The 21599-nt window shown below is 46.8% G+C and overlaps 1 protein-coding gene across 18 annotated transcripts in view; it reads left to right on the top strand.

The window, feature by feature from the left end:
- GRIN1 (glutamate ionotropic receptor NMDA type subunit 1) overlaps nucleotides 1-21599 on the top strand; it is a 70262-nt gene that overhangs the window by 5861 nt on the left and 42802 nt on the right. For 17 of the 18 annotated variants that reach the window (XM_054007488.1, XM_054007486.1, XM_054007482.1 and 14 more), the window contains exons 2-3: nucleotides 6894-7028; nucleotides 15494-15670. In XM_054007488.1, the coding sequence (XP_053863463.1) occupies nucleotides 6894-7028; nucleotides 15494-15670 (312 nt within the window). The remainder of the gene's footprint in view (nucleotides 1-6893; nucleotides 7029-15493; nucleotides 15671-21599) is intronic. The other variant, XM_054007495.1, reaches the window with a different exon arrangement.

Raw genomic sequence — 21599 nt, 5'->3', positions numbered from 1 at the left:
ACGTACTCCTGCACATACATGTGTATATATACACACACACACACGTACACACATGAACACATATGCACACATATACACACAGAGAGATAATATCCTGGACATTTTACATTTTTAAAATTAAGCATAGGTACTCCCAGGGCTGTCTCTGGTGGATTTGCAGAGGGAGGGGGAGAGGTGGGGTGGGGGATGGAGTGAATGAAACAGAGGGAAGAGTAGCTGATCGTTTTGGTTCAAATAGTAATTGGATATGGCCCAATTTTCCAAACAAATACTATGGAAACGTCTGGAGGCCAAGGAAAGTCAGAGAAATGTACAGAAGACGTATTCAAAAGAAGCAAGGAGAAACCAGCAGGAAGGATAACGTTCATGCACCATTGGATTGCACCAGGAACAATTTACATAGCTGCATCACTGAAAAAGGTACTTCCTTCCTTAGAAATTTATGCAGATAGCTCATTAGAACAGCAAAGAGGCTGTTTTCATGTGTACTGATCAGGCAAAGGGCACAGTTTTGAGGGTAATTTAGAATGCAAGTAGGGATTTAAGATTCTTTAAAATATCTATCTATCTATCTATCTATCTATCTATCTATCTACCTATCTCGTTCCTGAAATCCAACCACCAGATAGGGATCAAATCAGCAGACAAAGGGGGTGCCATTGTCATCTTCAGCCATGATGACTGCATAGAATCATAGACTATCAGGGTTGGAAGGGACCTCAGGAGGTATCTAGTCCAATCCCCTGCTCAAAGCAGGACCAACACCAACTAAATCATCCCAGCCAGGGCTTTGTCAAGCCAGGCCTTAAAAACCTCTAAGGAAGGAGATTCCACCACCTCCCTAGGTAACCCATTCCAGTGCTTCACCACCCTCCTAGTGAAATAGTGTTTCCTAATATCCAACCTAGACCTCCACCACTGCAACTTGAGACCATTGCTTCTTGCTCTGTCATCTGCCACCACTGAGAACATCAATGAGGCCAACCGACAATTCTCTGGCACCACCTACTACAAAGGACTCAAAGACGACCCTCACACCACAACTCACACAGAAATTTAACAATATAATCAAATCCTTCCCTAAACTCCAAGAGAAACTCTATAACCTCATCCCCCATGAAGCCACCCCAGGGACCTTCTACATGTTTCCTAAGACATGCAAACAAGGGAACCCAGGCAGGCTCATCATACTTGACCACAGCACTCTTACTGAAGGAATAACAGGACTTATAGAAACTGTCCTCAGACTCACCACACAAAGGCCAATTTCCTCCAGGTCACAACCAATTTCCTCAAGAAACTCTGCACTATTAACAACCTCCCTCAGAACAGCATCTTTGCTATCATGGATGTCACCTCCCTATACACCAACTTCCCGCACCGTGACACATCACTGCCTGCCTTAAATATCTACAGAACTATGGACAACACTCAGAAATCCACCCAAAACACATTGGCAAACTCATCCATTACATCCTCACCCATAACACCTTTACAGTCAACAACACCTTTTCCAAACTGTGAGAACAGCCATAGGTACAAGAATGGCTCCCCAATATGTCACCTTCTTCATGGCGCACCTTGAGGAAGAATATTTGGAAAAATGCAGCATTAAACCAATGGTATACGTGAGATACATCAATGATATATTCATCCTCAGGACAGATGACCTAAACTTCCTCATAAATTTTCATCACAACTTCAACAACCACCACCCATCCATCAAACTCTCTCTAGAACACTCACACACCAGCACCCACTTCCTAGACACCATGGTCAGCTTGAACAATGAAACCCTACAGACAACTATATTCAAGGAACTATCACACACCTACCATCACCACCTCAAACACACCAAGAAATCTGTTCTCTACAGCCAGGAACTCAGATACACAGAATACGCTGTGAGGAGAAAGTCTGGGATAGACGTCTTAATACACTTAAAACCACCTTTTGCCAAACAAGGACTCTCTACTAGAGAAGTAGATCGCGTCATGGAATGGGCCACCCAAATATTCCAAGAGAACCTGTTTTAATACAGAGAAGAAGAAAAACCTCCATCAACTGCACACCCCTAGTTGTCACCTGTCGCCCCGAACTGGAACCCATCTGAGGTATCATCAAACAATTAAAACCCATACTTGATGGGGACCCTATCCTGAGCAAAATCTTTCCTGAACCCCTTCTTCTGGCCTTCAAAAAATACCCCAACCTCACCAAGCTCATCATCAGAAGCAAGCTCCCTGCATGCCAGGACAGACCAACTCAAAGCAGCACCAGACCCTGCCAGAACAACAGCTGCAAAACCTGCAGCCATATCTCCACTGCTACAACGATCAACACCTCCCACAAGACACCTTTCAAGAACCATGAGTCCTACACATGCCTATCACATGTGGTGTACCTCATCCAGTGCATCAAAGGCGCCAACAACAACTGGGAGGGTGAAACCAGACAATCACTGGGCTCTTGAATGAACTCACACAGAATAATGATAAGAGATAAAAACACCCTGTCACTCATGGTGAACACTTTTCACAGAGTGATTCCTCCATATCTGACCTTTCAGTCCTCATCCTCAAAGGAAACCCTGAACAACACCTTCAAAAGACGAGCCTGAGAGCTTAAATTCATAACTTTGCTAGACCCTGAGGCTATATCTACACTACAGCCTATGTCAGCAAAACGTAGGTCAATCGGGGTGTGAATATTGCACCTCCCTGAGTGACCTAAGTTACACCGGCATAAGAGTTCATGTGCACAGCGCTATGACGCTAGGAGAGCTTCTCCCACCACGGAGCTTATGCCGCTCATGGAGGTGGGTTTTTTATGCCGACGGGAGAGCTCTCTCCTATCAGCATACGGCTGGGCTGCAGCACTGCGCATAGATAAACATGGCCTTAAAAATGGGCTCAGTAGTGATGCTAGTTTTATGTCTCATTACAACAATATGTGATCCCCCAACCCTCCTTTGTCCTCTGACCACAGAAGTGATAATTGTCCACTTCATCTCGAATGGTCTCTTGCAACATGTGTTAACTCCTTATGCTTAACAAGCTGTTTCAGCTCATATTTAGCGGTGACACTCTGATTACCTTTCCCAGACATGAAGAAGAGCTCTGTGTAGCTTGAAATCTTGTCTCTCTCACCCACCTTCTATCGATCTATCGATCTATCATCATGATAGCTAAATATCAATTGAAAAGATGGAATTTCTTAATCTTGCCACATGGGGCAGGCATAAATAGTGCGCAGTACTGCAGGACAAGTGTCAGAGGGGGAGCCGTGTTAGTCTGGATCCACAGAAACAAGGAGTCTGGTGGCACCTTTAAGACTAACAGATTTCTTTGGGCATAAGCTTTCGTGGGTAAAAAAAAAACACTTCTTCAGATGCATGGAGTGAAAATTACAGATACAGGCATAGATATACTGGCACATGAAGAGAAGTTACCTTACAAATGGAGAACCATTGTATACTGCAGGACAGTATATCATGTGCACTGACAGCATTGTTTCATCATTTGCCTGATCACATGTGTTAGTAGGTAATTTCACACTTGTGAAAAGGCCTATGCACCTCTTAATTCTCACTTCAACCCTATTTGAGGTTGTAGGTGGGGCTAAGAGGTGTGTGCTCCTGGTCTGGCCCTCTGCACCCAGGTTGCCCTGAGACAACTTTTGCTCATTTTAAACAATGGAGATTTTTTGACTCGTGAATATCCAATAAGAGTGTGCGGCATTCCCAGCCCTGTGCTGAATGACGCTGTCCAGTGATGCAATTTAATAACTGTTAATAACTATAGCTTCATAGTCAACTTGTCATAGATGTGGCCCAGTGATATTCCTCACCCTTTAGAAATGCCAGAGCTGTGGGTTATTCGGACCACGGAATGGGCGGTGGGCTATGCCTTGGCACGGGGCACCTTCAGTAACATTAATGTTCTTATTCTTTGACCTTAAGTGTGAGCAGAATTTCAGTGTGTCAGCGAAGAATTTGGGAAATACATTTTTGCAAAATGGCCATTTGATGTTAGCAGCTGCCATGAATAATGCGCAGCATCTCCCCATTGAATGTGCTGAGGTCATGTGGCCGGGCTTTGGGGGGTTGGGTCCCAGAGATCAGGCTCCAGCCCAAGGCCAAATGTCTACACTGCAAGGTTATAGCCCCACCGCCCGAGCCTCATGAGCCGGAGTCAGCTACACAGGCCCCACAGCCCCTGAGCACCCACCGGCAGCCCCCCCGATCAGCGCCTCCCGCTCCCCCCCAGCCTCTCCCGCCCCCTGTGATCAGTATTCAGCAGCATGCAGGAGGCGCTGGGGGGTAGTGGAGGAGTGAGGGTGGGTGTACTCAGGGGAGGGGTTCAGAACAGGGCGGGGCAAAGGTGGGGACTTGGGGGGCAGAGCCTGGGGTGGAGCTGGGATCGAGCACCCCCGGCAACTCGTAAAAACGGCGCCAATGGTCAGCTGTCACGGGCGGTTTACTGCAGTGCAGACAGACCCTGAGATATCCCAGTGCTTGAACTGCCCAGCATGAGCGGCTGCCAGCCTCCCCATTCCTCTGACTCCGCCCTGGCCCTTCCCAACTGTGTCGAAGGGATGCGTCTTTCCCCATTTCCTCCTGGGTGTGTGCTGCTTTCAGCTCCGTCAGTCGCTCCCTCCCGCTCTGCTTTCCCCATCTCCTGGGGCTGGACCATGTACAATGCTAGCTGCGCTCAGCTCCCATCGCAGCCGGCTGGCGTCGAGGAGGCTCTGCCCCTCGCAGGATTACGCCCTCGGTTCCACTTTGCCCTGGCATGAACCACGCCCAGCTTGCCTCCGCTTCATAGCTCCTCATTCGCCCCTCTGTGCCGCGAGGATCTGCCTTTAATCCGTCTCTCTTGGTGACAATTCTCCTCCTCCCAGCCACCCGTTCTCCCCATCTGAGCTGCTTCTCTTGTCTACCCTCCCTCCCACCCCCTCTACTATCCTCACTTCTATCCCCATTAACAATTCCACTGTCCCTTCCAACTCCCAGGCTTTAATCTGGCTCTCCTCTTCCTCGGCATCTCTCCTGACATCCTGTCTCCCCTGTGTCCTGCTGCTGGACCCTCTTTACCGCAGTCCCAAACTCTTTCCCTGCTAGGACCACATCTTGATGGCCTTTTGCCTCGAGCATTGCCACTCTAGACTGTCCTTCTGCTTCTCCTATCAGTCCAGCCAAAATGCCTGCTAATGTCATCGCCCTCATCCAGCTCGAGCCAGCAAACCCTCTGCCTTAGATCCCTCCCCTGACTACGCTCAGCGTGAATTCCTCTCTCACCTGTCAGCCCTACAGCCCCATCTCTGCTTCTCTTCCCCTGCTCAGACCCTGTGCTCCTCTCAGTACTCTTGCTTTATTCCTTCTTCCTCTCTTCCTTCCACTCCTTCTAACATGCTGCCCCCAAGAGTCTCCCTGTTTCCGGCAAGTGCACTTGCCTTCCTTAAACCCCATCTCAAAACCTATTTCTTCCAGGCAGAAGGTGATCAAAGTTGGCTTAGGTATGTCTACACATGCTGCAGTCACAGCTCTCACTGCAATACAGATAGACCCTCAGACTATAAATAGAGGTCCTCAATCTGTGGGGCATGCCCCCTTAGGGAGGAAGGGAGGAACGGTTGGGGGGGGCATGGCTGGGGCCCAGCTCCTACAGAGGGTGGGGAGGGAGTGCCACCCAGCTCCGCTCCTGGCCCCAGCCCCAGCTGCCAGCCCCACACCTCGGGTCCCAGCTGCCAGCCCCACATCTGGTGATCTGGCTGCTAGCCCCACTCCTGGGGCTCTGCTCCCAGCTGCAGCTGCTGGTCCCGCACCTGGGGCACTGGCTGCCGGCCTCAGCCAGACTCCCACCCCCACCTCCAGTGATGGCCCCAGCCTCGGCCCCCTTACTGCTGGACAGTCGCCCCCCGCCCCCAGAGCCAGGGCCCCACTTCTGGCCCTGGCTCTGGTGAGCAGGGGGGGTGCAGACAGGGGTAAGGGGGGGCACAAGGTAAAAAATTTGAGGACCACTGCTGTAAATGCTTTGGGGCAGAGAATGTGAAAATGTGTTTCCCCATATGGGCTAGATCCTCAGCTGGTGCAAATTGGTCTCACTCCACTGACTCCAGTGCAGTTACACTAGCTGGGGAGCTGGCCTACCGTTCGTCAAGCGCCAGGTACATTCGTGGGGCTGTACAAGTGATTTCAGATTGGCCATCACATCAACCCTGCTTTGCTGACAGAAACAAGTAGCTAAGACATATTTTTATCCATGTTTCTTCATGTCCTTCCCTGAGTGCTGAGGAGTCTCCCATGTGCCTCCCCTCCCTTCCCTTTGCTTTTTGAGCTGTGTGCATGCTTAGCAGACAGCTGGCTGATTTGGTCTGTGTTGTGACTCCCTCTCCCTCTCTGCCTGTCTCTCGCTCGCTCGCTCTCACGGAATCCCAGCTGACCACTTTGTTTGTAATAGTCCTCAGAGGGGAATTAGAGTTGAGTATTAAATGTGTGGTTAAATAAATCGCATTACATAGTGTGACTGTAAGAGAGACGTTTCTCTTTAATCTGTAATCCACGAGAGTTATTGGCTTAGCTTGCCAAGCAGCCAAGCAGTGCATTTCCATTACGATGAAACCCCAAACAGACCCATCTCTTCCTAATGGCCAGGGCTTCAGTCAAAGGGAAGAGGCAGCCTTTTCATACACGCCTTCCTCCATCTACCGAACCACCTCATGACATGTGTTGCCTATGTATTGCTTTACTATTTATATCTCCTGTTGTTTGAATGCCATGACCAGGTTAGCACTTGGCTACTTAATGTACAGAAAAGAAAAGGAAATTCACATTTCATGCTCGTTCTGCTCCTATGAAATAATGTTTGTATCATGTATCCTGTGTCCTACAGGTCTATGCAATATTAGTTAGTCACCCACCTGCTCCAAATGATCACCTAACACCAACACCTGTATCATACACAGCTGGCTTCTACAGGATTCCTGTCATTGGTCTGACAACACGCATGTCTATATATTCTGATAAGGTAACTGATGCATGTTTCCTAGTACATATCTCATATATGTGGTATAAATGAAGACCGTCCATCAGAAGTGACTAACGATTTCTGCACTACTTTCTCCAGAATACATCTATCTATCTATCTATCTATCTATCTATCCCCATACACCCCCCCATCTATCTATCTATCTATCTATCTATCTATCTATCTATCTATCTATCCCCATACACCCCCCCATCTATCTATCTATCTATCTATCTATCTATCTATCTATCTATCTATCTATCCCCATACACCCCCCCATCTATCTATCTATCTATCTATCTATCTATCTATCTATCTATCCCCATACACCCCCCCATCTATCTATCTATCTATCTATCTATCTATCTATCTATCTATCTATCTATCTATCCCCATACACCCCATCTATCTATCTATCCCCATACACCCCATCCACCCTATCTATCTATCTATCTATCTATCTATCTATCTGTATATCTATCTATCCCCATACACCCCCCCATCTATCTATCTATCTATCTATCTATCTATCTATCTATCTATCTATCTATCTATCTATCTATCTATCCTCTCCAGATTGATCTGATAACTCTCACTTTTTCTCTCCTACTCTGGCTCTCTCTGAATTCATTGGTTTTGCTATCTCACAATGTTGACCTACATATCGCTGGATCATTTCTGCAGTGTTTTTCTGTCAGGCTGCTGGATTCACAGCTCTTTAGCCAAATCAAATGCATGAACTAGCTCCTGAACTGCTGACTAGTGACAGCCGGGAGCCTCCTGGGTGGTCCCTGGATGCTGGAGGAACTGCAGAGATGGAGGAGGACCCTAATACTGTCTATCCAGGAGCTCTTTGGGTCTTCAAGGTTGTTTGGATTTGTTCAGTCTGTGTGTGATTGGAGGTTAACACCGATGATGTTAGTGCTCCTCTGGTTTGAAATAACACCCAGCCTGCCCAGCAGCCAAGAAATAGCAAGTCAAGTTCCAAAGTACAGTCCATGTCCCTGTGAAAAGGAAGAGGTCCATTCACTTTGGGGTGAGATTCACCCCCTGGCAGAGGGCCAGGCAAGGACTAGGTGCCGTTCATGTCTGACACCCCCCCATTTCGAGGATGTAAGTGTGCCTTGCCTAGGCTTCGTGCTGCCCTCTGCAGAGAGGTGAATTTGATGCTTATGGCCACGTGCGGGGCAGTGTGGCGGGTGGCTCCTTCATCAGACATTCCTCACTTCAGGGCTGACCTTGTACAATGTAGTTCTTTTGTAAAAGCAAAGGCATCCCACAGAGTCCTTGCAGAAGGGCTGTGAGATTCTCATGGTATTACAAACCTGAAGCTGGACCCATTTTCAGGTAGAACAGTGCTAAACGTATTGAGTAAAAATGAGTCTATTTCAAAGCTCAGAAGAGTCCATATTTCATATGCTGATGGCTTTTGCCTGGAAAATTTGAACATTTGCTGATGCAAATGTCAATGCAAAAATAGTCATTTCATCCACATTCCAAAGTTCAGTCAGGGAGGAGCAACAGATCCACATGAAATGAAAGAGCAGAAGCTCAATGCACATCTCTTGTCACTCACATCTGGAGGCTGGTCATAGAATTGGAAGGGACCTCATCTAGTCTAACCCCCCTGCTCAAAGCAGGACCAATCCCCAGACAGATTTTTGCCCTGATCCCAAAATGTACCCCTTCAAGGATTGAACTCACAACCTTGGGTTTAGTAGGCCAATGTGAAAACCACTGAGCTATCCCTCCGCCCCCCCCCAACTGCTATCTAAGCCCCAGTGAGAGTTGAACTCATGACCCCAGGTTTACAAGCCCAATGTAGAACCCCTGAGCTATGGACCAGGCCTGGATCTATGGGTAAGGAGTGAATGTTCTCAGCCAGTTGCAACAGGCCATGTGTCCTCAAATAAACCCCAATTCCTCCCCCTGCAAAAAAACCCTCCCCCATTATCTCAGTTGCTACCTGGTTAGCAACTTCAGTCGAAAAACCGAGGCCAAGCCTGATTAATGCTGGAGACTGAAATGCCCCAAAGGTGAGCCCCAGTGACGGGCAGGGTGGGGAGCTATATTGCCACTACCCATCTTGTAACAGTTCTGTGGACAACCTTAATTCTTCAGAGCACTGGTTAAAGTTTAGTACAGCTGCCATAGGCAGGGTTGCAGTGGTGTCCTTTAACACTGATCCAAGAGCCTCCGTAGGCATCAGAATCTGGGATGGGATAAAGTCATGGGGGAGAATTGGCAGCAAGGGACAGCTCGATACTTCGGTGCTTCCGGCTAATGAGTGCTGAGTCTACAGTAACGCTGAATAGCTTGTGATGGCAGCACTGGTCAGACTTCACCACTGCCCGGCGTGGCGCCTGCCTGGTGCTGATAGGACAGGAGAAGAGAGATGGGTGATGTTGAAGATTGGGAATTGCGTGGACTTCAGAGGAAAGTGCTATCAGAGGCTAGGAAATGTGTGGGGTGTTACAGCTGGCGAGGTGATGGGGTACCTGTATCCATGCCAGCCTCAAGGACATCCCATATGGGTTAGGAGGGGTCCTGCCAATTAAAAAGGCATTTTAATGGTGCAACTGATACCAGGGATAGAGGGATATTCACTTATACATCACTCTAGGGGTTTTTTTCTCAGCAGAGCTAATACTCACTGCAATGAATGATGTTTATGATAGGCGGCAGGTCGCAGCAACTATAGTTAAGATGACTTGACACTTCCATTATAAGACCCTGTTTTCAGTTGCCAAAATGAAACTGTTCAGGCTGAAACTTACTAGGTGTCTGTCTCAGGCTAATATTTCGTTTGTTTGTTTAAGTTCCAGCAAAAGCAGTTCAGACATTTCTGAGAATGAGCTTAGAGGAAAACACATTGTTCCTCCCATAATACAAATGATAATACCTGTTTCATTTAAAAGCTGTAGTGCATCCATGATTTGTAGCACAGGTTTGAAACGAGACAACAGAGTCCCCCTGGTGCCTTTTGGAGTTCGTGTGAAATTTGGCCAACTGGGGGCACGTTAAGAGCTTCTGAAAAATCTCAATTTGCAGGTGCTCAGTTCAGACTTGTTAGTTTGGCAGCTAAATTCTCCAACGATTCCATATGCGCTGGGCATGCTCCAGCCCCTTGCCGCTCCTGTGTGTGACTGGCCTGCGCATGCACCATCCCCACAGAGCCACTCCGTTGGCACCATTCTGGAGCTGACCAGGACTTTCCCTTCATTTGCTCCTCCTGGCAGCTGGGGGAGGTCAGGTGCCAGGACTGAGAGCAGGGAATTGCCTCTCCGGTGCTCTCAATGCTCCCCTTGCTGGGTCCAGGGCAGGCAGAGAGAAGGGGAGGGAGGAGCAGCCTGCCTTGAGTGCAAAAGAGAGGAATGGGGGCAAGAAGCAGGGTGGGAGAGGAGGGATGGAAGCCTCAGAGGGAGGGCAGTTAGGAGCTGGCGCTGGGAGTGGGAAGGATGAGGAGGTACAGGGACAGGAATGGGAGCGAGGATGGAAGTGGAAGGGGACAGGGAGAGGCTTGAGGAAACTAGGGCAGAATGGTCTGTGACCACTAGAGAACACTTCCCTCCAAAGTCTGGAATGGAACCCAGAAGTCCTGAGGACAGATCTACATGACTGCTTAAGTTGATCTAACTTGCGTCACCCAGGGGTGTGAAAAAGACGCCCTCCCCCCCCCCCCCCAAGCAACGCAAGTTACAGAAACCTAAGTGCTGTCCACACCGGTGCTATGTCGGTGGGAGATGCTCTCCTGTCAACGTAGCTTCTGCCTCTCGCGGCGGTGGAGTAATTATTCTGACAGGAGAGCGCTCTTCCCTCATCATAGAGCGGCTTCACCAGACGCGCTACAGCGGCACAGCTGGACTGATGTAGCGCTTCTAGTGTAGACCTGCCCTTAGTCTCACCACTATTTTACAGCCAAGAGCAGTGAAACCTACTGAGAATGGGTGTGTCTCTAAATGTTGAGTTCACACCCCCCCCACACACAAATATTTCTATCAATAGTAATCTACATTTACAGAGAGGCAAAGTAAGAAACGTGCTGCTTGAGAATTTATTAGTCAAAATCCAGTGATTTCGACTTTTGAATTGTTACAAATGGCCTGGTGATCGAACAGTAAAAGCAGGTCTGATTCATTCATTTAAGCTATTTATTTTGTGTATTTTGACATGATGTTGACAGTTTGTGTTTTACCAGTTTCAAAGCGTTAACTTTTTGAATCTCAATGTTACTGTCATTAAATAATTGTCTGACCCCTCCCCCAATTTCCCATAACCGTGGAGATTTGAATCAATAAAAATAAAACATAAAGCTTAAAAACAAACACTGATATCTGCCAAAATTATATAAAAAAACCCAAATTCTGCCAAGCCTAAAGATAACAGTGTCTATTGCTACCAGTTACCCTGTTAACAGCGGTCTGTGCTGTATAGCTAAAGATCCCAGTCCTGCTGATGAAGTATGCAGGGGGAGTCAATATGGTTCACCATCATGATAGTTTCATTTTGTAAAATATTTTATGTATTTTTAAAATGTGGGAAATGACATTAAAAAAAACGATGTGAAAAGAAAGGTAAGGTTGCAATGCCAAGCGCTCAGAAATTAGCAAATTCAAGAATCAAGATTATCTGTGCAACCTTAAGTTGGCCTAACTTGTATGTATGCATTATGATACAGTCTTTAATGACATGATCACATACTCTTTTTTCCATGAAATCTTTGCCTCATTCATACACACAAGGGAGCTGAATTAAGGTTGTACAGGCAGTCAATATCAGACCTGGAGTTGGCTGAAAAATGGGAAAACAGTTTCATTAAAAAAAATGAAATTCCAAATGTTTACATTTCTCAGAGTTTGAAATACACCAAGTTTTTTATTTTTTCATTTTTTGGTGAAATTCTTAAAATGCTTTTTTTAGACTGTTTTTGTTTATTGTGTTTCATTTTCAGTTTTTCCTTATTTCTTCCTTTCCTCTCTTATCCTGAGTTTTTCCTCTTTTTCCCCAATCATTTTTTAATATTTTTTCCCCAAATCACTGGAAAATGAAAGGTTTCAGAGTAGCAGCCGTGTTAGTCTGTATCCGCAAAAAGAAGAACAGGAGTACTTGTGGCACCTTAGAGACTAACAAATTTATTAGAGCATAAGCTTTCGTGGACTACAGCCGAAGAAGTGGGCTGTAGTCCACGAAAGCTTATGCTCTAATAAATTTGTTAGTCTCTAAGGTGCCACAAGTACTCCTGTTCTTCTTTTTGTGGAAAATGAAAGGCAAGAGGAAAAAGGAAAAAGAAAAGAAAGGAAAGGAAAATCAGAAAAATGGTAATGGAAATTATAAAAAAAAGGTCAAAACAATCATAACATAATTTAAAACTGGCATGAACATTTTTGAAAGTGGACCATTTTTTGCAAAAATTTTGATTCCCAAAAAACAGTCATTTTTAAATTTTAAAAAATGTTGCTCAAACCCTTTTGACCAGCTCTAATCAGACCAGTAATTAAAAAAATATTTTTAAGTACATCAGAAGCAGGAAGCCTGCGAAATACTCAATGGGGCCACTGGAAGATCAAGGTGCTAAAGGAGCACTCAAGAAAGATAAGGCTATTGCAGAGAAGCGAAATGAATTCTTTGTATCAGTCTTCACTGCAGAGGATGTGAGGGAGATTCCCACACCTGTGACAAATCTGAGGAACTGTCCCAGATTGAGGTGCCAATAGGGGAGGTTTATGAGCAAATTGATAAACTAAACAGTAATAAGTCACCAGGCCCAGATGGTATTCACCCAAAAGTTCTGAAGGAGCTCAAATATGAAAATGCAGAACTACTAGCTGTTCTATACCAGCTTCTATACCAGATGACTGGGGGATAGATAATGTGACACCAAACTGGTTGAAACTATAGTAAAGAACAGAATTATCAGACACAGAGATGAATACAATTTGTTGGGAGAGTCAACATGTTTTTTGTAAAGGGAAATCATGCCTCACCAATCTCTTAGAATTCTTTGAGGGGGTCAATAAGCATGTGGACAAAGGTGATCCAGTGGATATAGTGTAATTGGACTTTCAGGGAGCCTTTGACAAGGTCCCTCACCAAAGGCTCTTAAGCAAAGTAAGCTGTCATGGGATAAAAGGGAAGGTCCTTTCATGGATTGGTAACTGGTTAAAAGATAGGAAACAAAGGGTAGGAATAAATGGTCAGTTTCCAGAATGGAGAGAGGTAAATAGTGGTGTCCCCCAGGGGTCTGTTCTAGGACCAGTCCTATTCAATATATTCATAAATGATCTGGAAAAAGGGTTATATAGTGAGGTGGAAAAATTTGCAGATGATACAGAATTAGTCAAGATAGTTCAGCCCAAAACAGACTATGGGTCTCACTAAATTGGGTGACTGAGCAAGAAAATGGCAGATGAAATTCAGTGTTGATAAATGCAAAGTAATGCACATTGGAAAACATAATCCTAACTATGCATGCAAAACGATGGGGTCTAATTTAGCTGTTGCCACTCAAGAAAGAGATCTTGGAGTCATCATGGATAGTTCTCTGAAAACATCCTCTCAATGTGCGGCAGCAGTCAAAAAAGCTAACAGAGTGTTAGGAACCATTAGGAAAGGGATCAGTAATAAGACAGAAAATATCATAATGCCACTGTATAAATCCATGGTATGCCCACATCTTGAATATTGCATGCAGTTCTGGTCTCTGCATCTCATAAAAGATATATCAGAATTGGAAAAGGTACCAAGAAGAGCAACAAAATGATTAAGGGTATGGAACAGCTTCTGTACGATGGGAGATTAAAAAGATGAGGTATTTTCATCTTGGAAAAGAGCGGACTAAGAGGGGATATGATAGAGGTCTATAAAATCATGACTGATGTGGGGAAAGTGAACAGAGAAATGTTATTTACTCCTTCTCATAACAGAAGAACCAGGGGTCACCCAATGAAATTAATAGGCAGCAGGTGTAAAACAAACAAAAGGAAGTATTTCTTCACAAAACGCACAGTCAATCTGTGGAACTCATTGCCAAGGGATGTTGTGAAGTTCAAAACTATAATGGGGTTAAAAAAAAGAATTAGATAAGTTCGTGGAGGACAGGTCTATCAATGGCTATTAGACAGGATGGTCAGGGATGCAACCCCATGCTCTGGGTGTCCCTAGCCTTTGATTGCCAGAAGCTGGGAGTGGACGGCGGGATGGATCACGCGATAATTACCTGTTGTGTTCATTCCCTCAGAAGCACCTGGCATTAGCTATGGTCATCAGACAGGATACTGGCCTAGATGGACCTTTGGTCTGAGATGGCTATTCCTATGTTCGTAAAAACAATAAAGGTTCCTATATGCAAGCTAAAAGCTTACCATAGGGGCCCTGGTAGGTTCAGCCCTTCCAACCCTTCCATGAGGATTGGGGCACCCTTGGACAGCAGGTCTTGGCCATTTATTGGATGAGAACAAAGAGTCTGGCTCAGTTTGCAAATAGGGTGGCTGACAGGGAAAGGGGAATCCCTGCTGCCAGTATCCAAGAGGAATTATGTTATCTTCCCAGTATATGCAGACAAATTCCTGGAGAGAGTGGGGGTGAGACAGCCTCCTTCTCCAGGAGAAGGACGAGACCTACTGACATGAAGGGAAATCTATGACACCCACCCAAGGGTGGGAAATGCCCAAGAAATGTGTATGACAGCTACTTGGGAGACGTCAAAGGTAGCTCCAGCCAGGAAGAAGGGGGAATGTCTTCCCACAATGACTGCCTGATGGTCTGTGAAAATGTATAAGACCCTGAGATGGGTGGAGGAAAAATTGCTGCACACCCTGACTCAGTATGTGAGGATCAAAACTCCACCCTAGTGGAGTGGAGTATCAATACACTTCCCCCCAGATAAGCTGGGATTGTATGTAACCTTTCTAGGGGGAGATGTTGTGATGCCATGCAGTATCTTTGGGGTCCACTGCTTTAAATGAATGGTTCCTGTATGATTGTGTCCTACTCCATGGGGCAGGGCTGCACCGCTCCTCCAGGAACCACAAACAGTGGGTGGAGATTAAGGCAAATCAGCCATGTTGGAACCCCCAATATAGGCACCATTTCCTGCGGAGGCTCATGCATACTGGTTCAAACTGGATTTCCAGAGACCAACTGACAAAGGAAGGACTTTGTAACAAGGTCAGCTCTGCTTCTTCTAGGCCACACGTTCAACCTCCCCAGGCACTGGACTAACCCCACAAAACAAGAGTGTCCGAAATCAGAGCTAGAAAGCAGAGCTAAAAAAAGGGAATTTCAGATTATAGAGGCCAATTAAAGATTTGAGAGCCAAAGACCTATATTTCAGGGTCACCAGAAATTCCTGTGTTGCTAGACTTCTGATCCTTGCCCAGTACTTGTGGAACTGATTGGTCAATGAGACATATCTCTGCAAGAATGAGCTGCAAAAGTCTATGTTTATCCTTTGTTGTTCCTTGCAGAGCATCCACCTGTCCTTCCTGCGCACTGTCCCACCGTATTCTCACCAGTCCAATGTCTGGTTTGAGATGATGCGAGTGTACAACTGGAATCACATCATACTAATAGTCAGTGATGACCACGAGGGTCGCGCTGCACAGAAGAAGCTGGAGACGCTCCTGGAAGAGAGAGAATCCAAGGTCAGTATCTAAACATTGTCATGTAATTTTGTTAAAAAACAACAACAAAACTAGAAGTCTCAGGCTGTTGTATGTATGTAGATTTCTGTATGTAAAACACCTTTTCTTTCCATTGTAACATGGCTAACATTATGCTTAAAGCATCAACAGTGTCTGACTAGTACCTGACAGAACTTTGTACTTTATTCATTTCACTTGCTTTGCCATGGTCAAAATCTCCTACGTGTAAATCAACTACAAAATGAAGGGAAGAATAACCTGGAGCTCTGCAAATACTTCGCCCGGGCGATTCCCACCTAGGGAGAGAACCAGTTGCACAGCTTAGGAAAAGCACCTCTCCCCTTTGACGCTTCCCTAGGGTCCAATGCAGACTTGGCAAAGCTAATTACCAAACAGAGCCAGAAGAGCAGCTTGCTAATTGGCTAATTGGCACTTGCTTTGTGGCTTAGGAGGGAAAGGGCAGTCAGTGCGTTACTGTGTAGAGAGCGCCCTCTCTACACAGCTCTCAGCTCTTTGGCTGTTATTATAGGCCCTACCCATCTTCATTGAAGCACATGCTAAACACGCTTTCCTGACACGCCCCGTGCTGTAAATGAGAGTAAGTTTGTGGCTTCTGAGAGCAGGTGCTCTGCCCCCATTTTCAGTGATAAGCAAGGGGGCAGATAGCTACGTCCAGCGTGGGCATGTCTGAGTCATCTGTGGTTAGTGGGAGCCTGGGCCAGTAGGAGAGCTCTGTTCCTAAGGTTAAAACCGAGCAGGCACATACAAGACAGGAAGCCCCTCGACTGCACTCTTACTCTGAGCAGTTTGAAGGGAAATTTTTTAACTAGAAGATGCGGAGCCTCCTCCATGACTGGATGGTGGAAGCGATAGTTCTCACCCCCACTCAGGGGTACGAGGCAACAGTCTCGGGTCCATTTCAGGTAGGAAACATCCAAGCCTCTCACACTGTGGGAGCTTCCCAGAGAAGCCCTGTAAAGGAGCTACACTTCCTGCCTACCGGGCAATCCCTGTGAGCGGTGCCTCTGGAGCCTGCCGTGTATCACTGGCAACACCTGTAATTTGCTAGGATCTAGACATAGCAGCAGGTGCTGGGCGGCCAGCCAGATGTGGCAGAGTGGGTTGTTGGTTGGCAGACACAGCTGCAGACATTGCTTGTGGAGTCTGCTTAGAATCAGAGAGACCTTTGAGTTGGGAGGCACCTCTTCTGGCTCATCTAGCACATGCCTGTTTCTGCAGCGGACCAGCTACCTGTGGGCCATGCCTGAGAGATGGGTGCAAGCTCTCAGCATGGGGTATCCCCACTGATGGTTCCTCTGGCAGTTTCTTCCATGGCCCAAATGGCTCTTAGAGTCAAACATTTCCCCCGAATAGGAAGCCTAAGGGTTCCTTGCTGCAGCACATGTCTCAGAGACTCGTAGACGTTAAGGTCAGAAGGGATCATTATGATCATCTGGTCTGACCCCCTGCACATCACAGGCCACACCCAATCCTGAAATAGACCCCTAACCTCTCGCTGAGTTACTGACGTCCTCAAATCATGGCTTAAAGACGTCAAGTCACAGAGAATTCATCATTTACACTAATTTAAACCTGCAAGTGACCCTTGCCCCATGCTGCAGAGGAAGGTGAAACCCCCCCAGGGTCTCTGCCAATCTGACCTGGGGGGAAATTCCCAACCCCAAATATGATGATCAGTTAGATCCTGAGCATGTGGGTGAGACCCACCAGCCAGACATCTGGGAAAGAATTCTCGGTAGTAACTCAAAGCCCTCCCCATCTAGTGTCCCGTCTCCAGCTGTTGGGGATTCTTGCTACTGGCAAAAATTGCTGCTTACTGTGTTCTCGGTGAGTAGCGCTGACTCAGACTCTGACTTGGGATGGCATTTTATCTCAGACCTCCTCCACTGGGTCCAACCCACCCTCCTCATTATGTTCCTGCCCTCCAGTACTGACGGCTTTGGAAGGGTCACTGCCACCCTTATTCTGAGTCAATGTGTTCGTGTCTCTAGACTCACCCTACAACTTCCATGTCCACAACCTGTACTATTCTCTCTCAGTTCCCCCACTCTCTGCTGTTTCCTGCACTGTCCTTTGGATCAGCAAAAGAACACGACACTCACTCACGGCCATATTCTGGTACTTTGTGTCCTCATAGGCCCCGGGGGTACTGCCCCAGTTCTGTGTCATCACTTGTGAAGGAGAGCCACTGAGAGCGTGGGGTGGGCGTGGGAGTCTATGTGGTGGCCTGCACTGTGTTTGAGCTGAATACATGACATCCCTTGCTGCTATAGATGCCCTCCTCTAGATGCTGGGACCAGTCTCCTGGATGATAGGTCTCCTTCTCCTTTGCCTCTTCTTTGGCAACTGCCAGGCCATATCGTTCCCTTGTCCTTTGCTGTGGACTAGACGTGAGCTGGCAAGGTTTCCATTGATCCAACCAGCTGCTGTGATATGTGGGTCACTCTAGAAGCTGGCTGATAGATTCCAAGGCCAGAATGGACTCTTGTGATTATCTAGACTGACCTCCTGCATAAACTAGGCGATATGTAGGGTTTCTTCACCTCTTCCCCAGTCTCTTCTGGTTCTGATTGCCCCTTTGATCACAGAGGGTTTGATCCCTGGGCATTTAATGCACCTGAACCTTTGTCCATTTCCTTCCTTTCCATGACCTCAGCCCTGCCCTAGTCCTTTCCCCAACCATATGGTCAGACTGAACATCGATCTGGCGCAGAACAGTGAATGAGCAGAAAGGAGAAGCTGCCGCCATCACTTGCGGAAGGCTGGGTATTCATGGTGATTGATCATTGTAAAATTCCTTATCTCTAACTCCACCTTCCCTTGTTCTTGGGGACTGAAACCGTTGGTGGTAGGAATAGGATTTCCTGTTACATCTTACCTGACAGCCTCAGAGAGTCCGGTCAGGCTCCGGGCGTTACCCAAACACTGTTTTGGTGGTTTAATAATTTTAACACCGGCATTTGTGCCCAGCATTCCTATCCAGTGCTGAATTATCTGTGAACAGCTGGATTTCCGGTTTGGTTCAAGCCCATCTCCAGGGACTATCAGCCTGACCGGGCTGCTGTCTGTCAGGCTGAGGAGCTCTGCCTTCCACAAGCAGCCTAAGCCATTTCACTTAACACTTGAACACTAGCCAGTGTTCATTAGAAATTGTTCAAGATGGCAGTAAAGGCCCCAAAGTACATTTGCGTTGCTAAGTGACTCTGTGCTGACTGCGTCCCGGCCTTGCTGTGCGTCTGTTCTGCGAGTGTGCCAGCAAACCAGAGCCCTGGGCAAACCACAGCTCCTAAGCAAATGGAGACTCATTGTGGAAAGTGCATTTTTAATTTCTGAGCATGATTCTTCGCCTCAAATGCCTGATCCTAAGAGATACACTCACCCAATCAGGAAACAGACATGGGACCTACAACCCAGGTGTCCCAGCCAAACGTTTTAAATTTCAAATATCAAATACATGCTGTAGACTCGGGACTGTACAGACGTTATTTAATTACGGTAGTTAATTAAAGACCATGACAATCAGCTCGTGGACAATGCACAAAGAGGTGCAATCTGCTCATTTGGAATGAGTTGTGTAGCTTTGCTGTTCTATGGGGAGCCCAGCAAGAACCCTTGGGAACCAGGGCAGCTAAGGAGATAACTGAGAGAAATTAGGGATGGGAAAGACGGGGGTTGCAGGCTTGTCACAGCATTTTTTATCAAAAATCACCGAAGAGTCACAGTAAATTTGGTAAAAGTCAAGGCTTTAGAGGGAAATGGTGTGTAATGTCATCAGAATTCCATTTAAAGTGGGGGGATCATATAAAAAGGGTCCGGTCCTGTCCCCCTGGGGAGTGAGAGGAGCTGGGGGTGGGTAGCAGAGGGACCCTGCCCTGCACTCACCTGCAGTGGTGGCTCCTGTTCCTTGGGGCTTGCCTGGCTCCCCTCCTGCCATCCCCCCAGCATGCAGGCATGGCCCTCCCCCCACGATGCTTCCTTCCTGGCCCCGGCGCTAATGAATCACCTGCCCTACACTGGGATGGGTTGGAAAAAGTGGTTGGGCCATGGCCTGCGTGAAACCCGCCTCCCTCCCCAGCTGTACAACCTATGAAATCACGGATACAAAGAAAAATCCTAGACACAAAGCAAAGTCACAGACAAACTGAAAATTCACAGCCCCCATGACATTTCTGCCCCATGGCAAACCTGTAGCTCTAGGAATGTCTCATTAGGTCCCATCCTGTCTAGCGCTGGTAGGCCCAGGATAGAATCGTTCCCTACTCTTCCACTTCTAGGACGTCACCGCTATGCAGGTGCACAAGGTCATTCAAGACTGGAAAATAAAAGAAATAGGAAACACAGGAAGCTCGAGTGCACTGCTGAATAGCTGCTGCCCGAGTGAGAGGACCAACACATCTGGAAGGGAGTGAATATTTCATTGACACTGCTTGTCTCTGTTGTAATGTTGCCCCGTCTCCCTGTGCCAAGTGATATGATGAGACACTGAGAAGATGCACTGGAAATTCCTACCATGGACACCAGTAGAAGGAGCCTGAAACGACGACAGAATTGGGCTCAGAGTATATTTTATTTCCTCAGATTCTTTTCTACAATAGATGCAGTTACGGTCTAACATTCTAGATTCTTGCCTGATTTATTTGGAGGAAAGAACAGGGAGGAGAAAGGCAGTGGAAGGGCCCATCCTTTCACTGTATAGCCCCTGCAAGCATTGTACAGGCAGGAGAAATAGCAACAAGTCTTTAAAAGAAGCATCTCTGAGAGCAGAGAGAGGGAGACAATCAATGCAGTTTGCAAATCAAGATGCAGCGATGAAAACAGATGCATGTTTAAGGAATAACTTGGGGGGAAATGCGTTACTTCTTCACTTTTTGGTAGACGGACGGCAGATCCCCATCAGGGATTTGGTTCTACAAGAGACTATGCTGGAAAATTTGGAAGAAGATTTTGAACCCCTCAAAGTCCAGAAGTGTTCAGATCTGGAGGGGATGGGTTAAATCCATCTCTAGCTTTAATACAACTCTGCCTTGATCCTGCATGCAGTAGCAGTTGTAATGTTTGCCAGCATGAGCACTGGCTTCCCCAGGTCTTATGCACTCTGCTCTGTACGAAGCTGTTGCAGGAACCAGCCTTCTGGGTTGTGTGTCCTTTTGCAGGTAATCTGTAGGGAAGGCAAGTCCCATGCCACTGGCTGCTTTGAGACTGAGCATTCTGAAGCTGAGAATGGGAAGTGGGTCAATGCTCTAACTGAAAACGAGGGAGGGATGAACTCTTCTCCCCAGCTTACGGTTCAGGGCTTTTATCCACAGTGCCTATCCTGCACCTGATCACACCTAGCGTTCCCGCTGAGGTCAGGGAGAGCTCCCCAGGTGTGCGTGGCAACAGTAATCCACAGCGCGGGCAGAGAGAACCATTTTCTACTAGATCTGGATTTTCCAAGGGCAGGTGCCCATTTTGTAATTGGATTCCCAAAGTGTGTTTTGGTGACCTGCCCTCCTGCCTTCCCCCGGGCAGCAGGTAAAGGCTAGCATGTTATCCCGTGATCACCATTGCTTCCACATTGTCACGCTTTGATCCAGAACAGAGTAGAGCAAGTGTTTCTCTCTCTTTTGGGTGAGAGCAAAGTTCCACAAAGCTCTCCAATCTCTCAGCAGACGTGAAGTCCAGACAGACATTTCACTTTCAATACTCACTCAGGGTGAACACGACTGTAATAAAATAATAATAATAAAAGTTCATCATCATAATGCCTTGCATGTAGCTAGCACTTTTCCATACAGAATATTTTGTCCTTTTGGTCTTCCACAATAATTTTATGGAATTACAGCAGCCTAAGCCCTCATAGACACGTAAATTGTCTCTGAATTTAAGATATGCATTTCATGCTGAAAAAAATCCCTTCTCCTACATG

This window comes from Malaclemys terrapin, chromosome 17, assembly GCF_027887155.1.
Source record: "Malaclemys terrapin pileata isolate rMalTer1 chromosome 17, rMalTer1.hap1, whole genome shotgun sequence".
NCBI classification, from domain to species: domain Eukaryota; kingdom Metazoa; phylum Chordata; order Testudines; family Emydidae; genus Malaclemys; species Malaclemys terrapin.
This window is presented reverse-complemented; position numbering and strand designations above follow the sequence as displayed.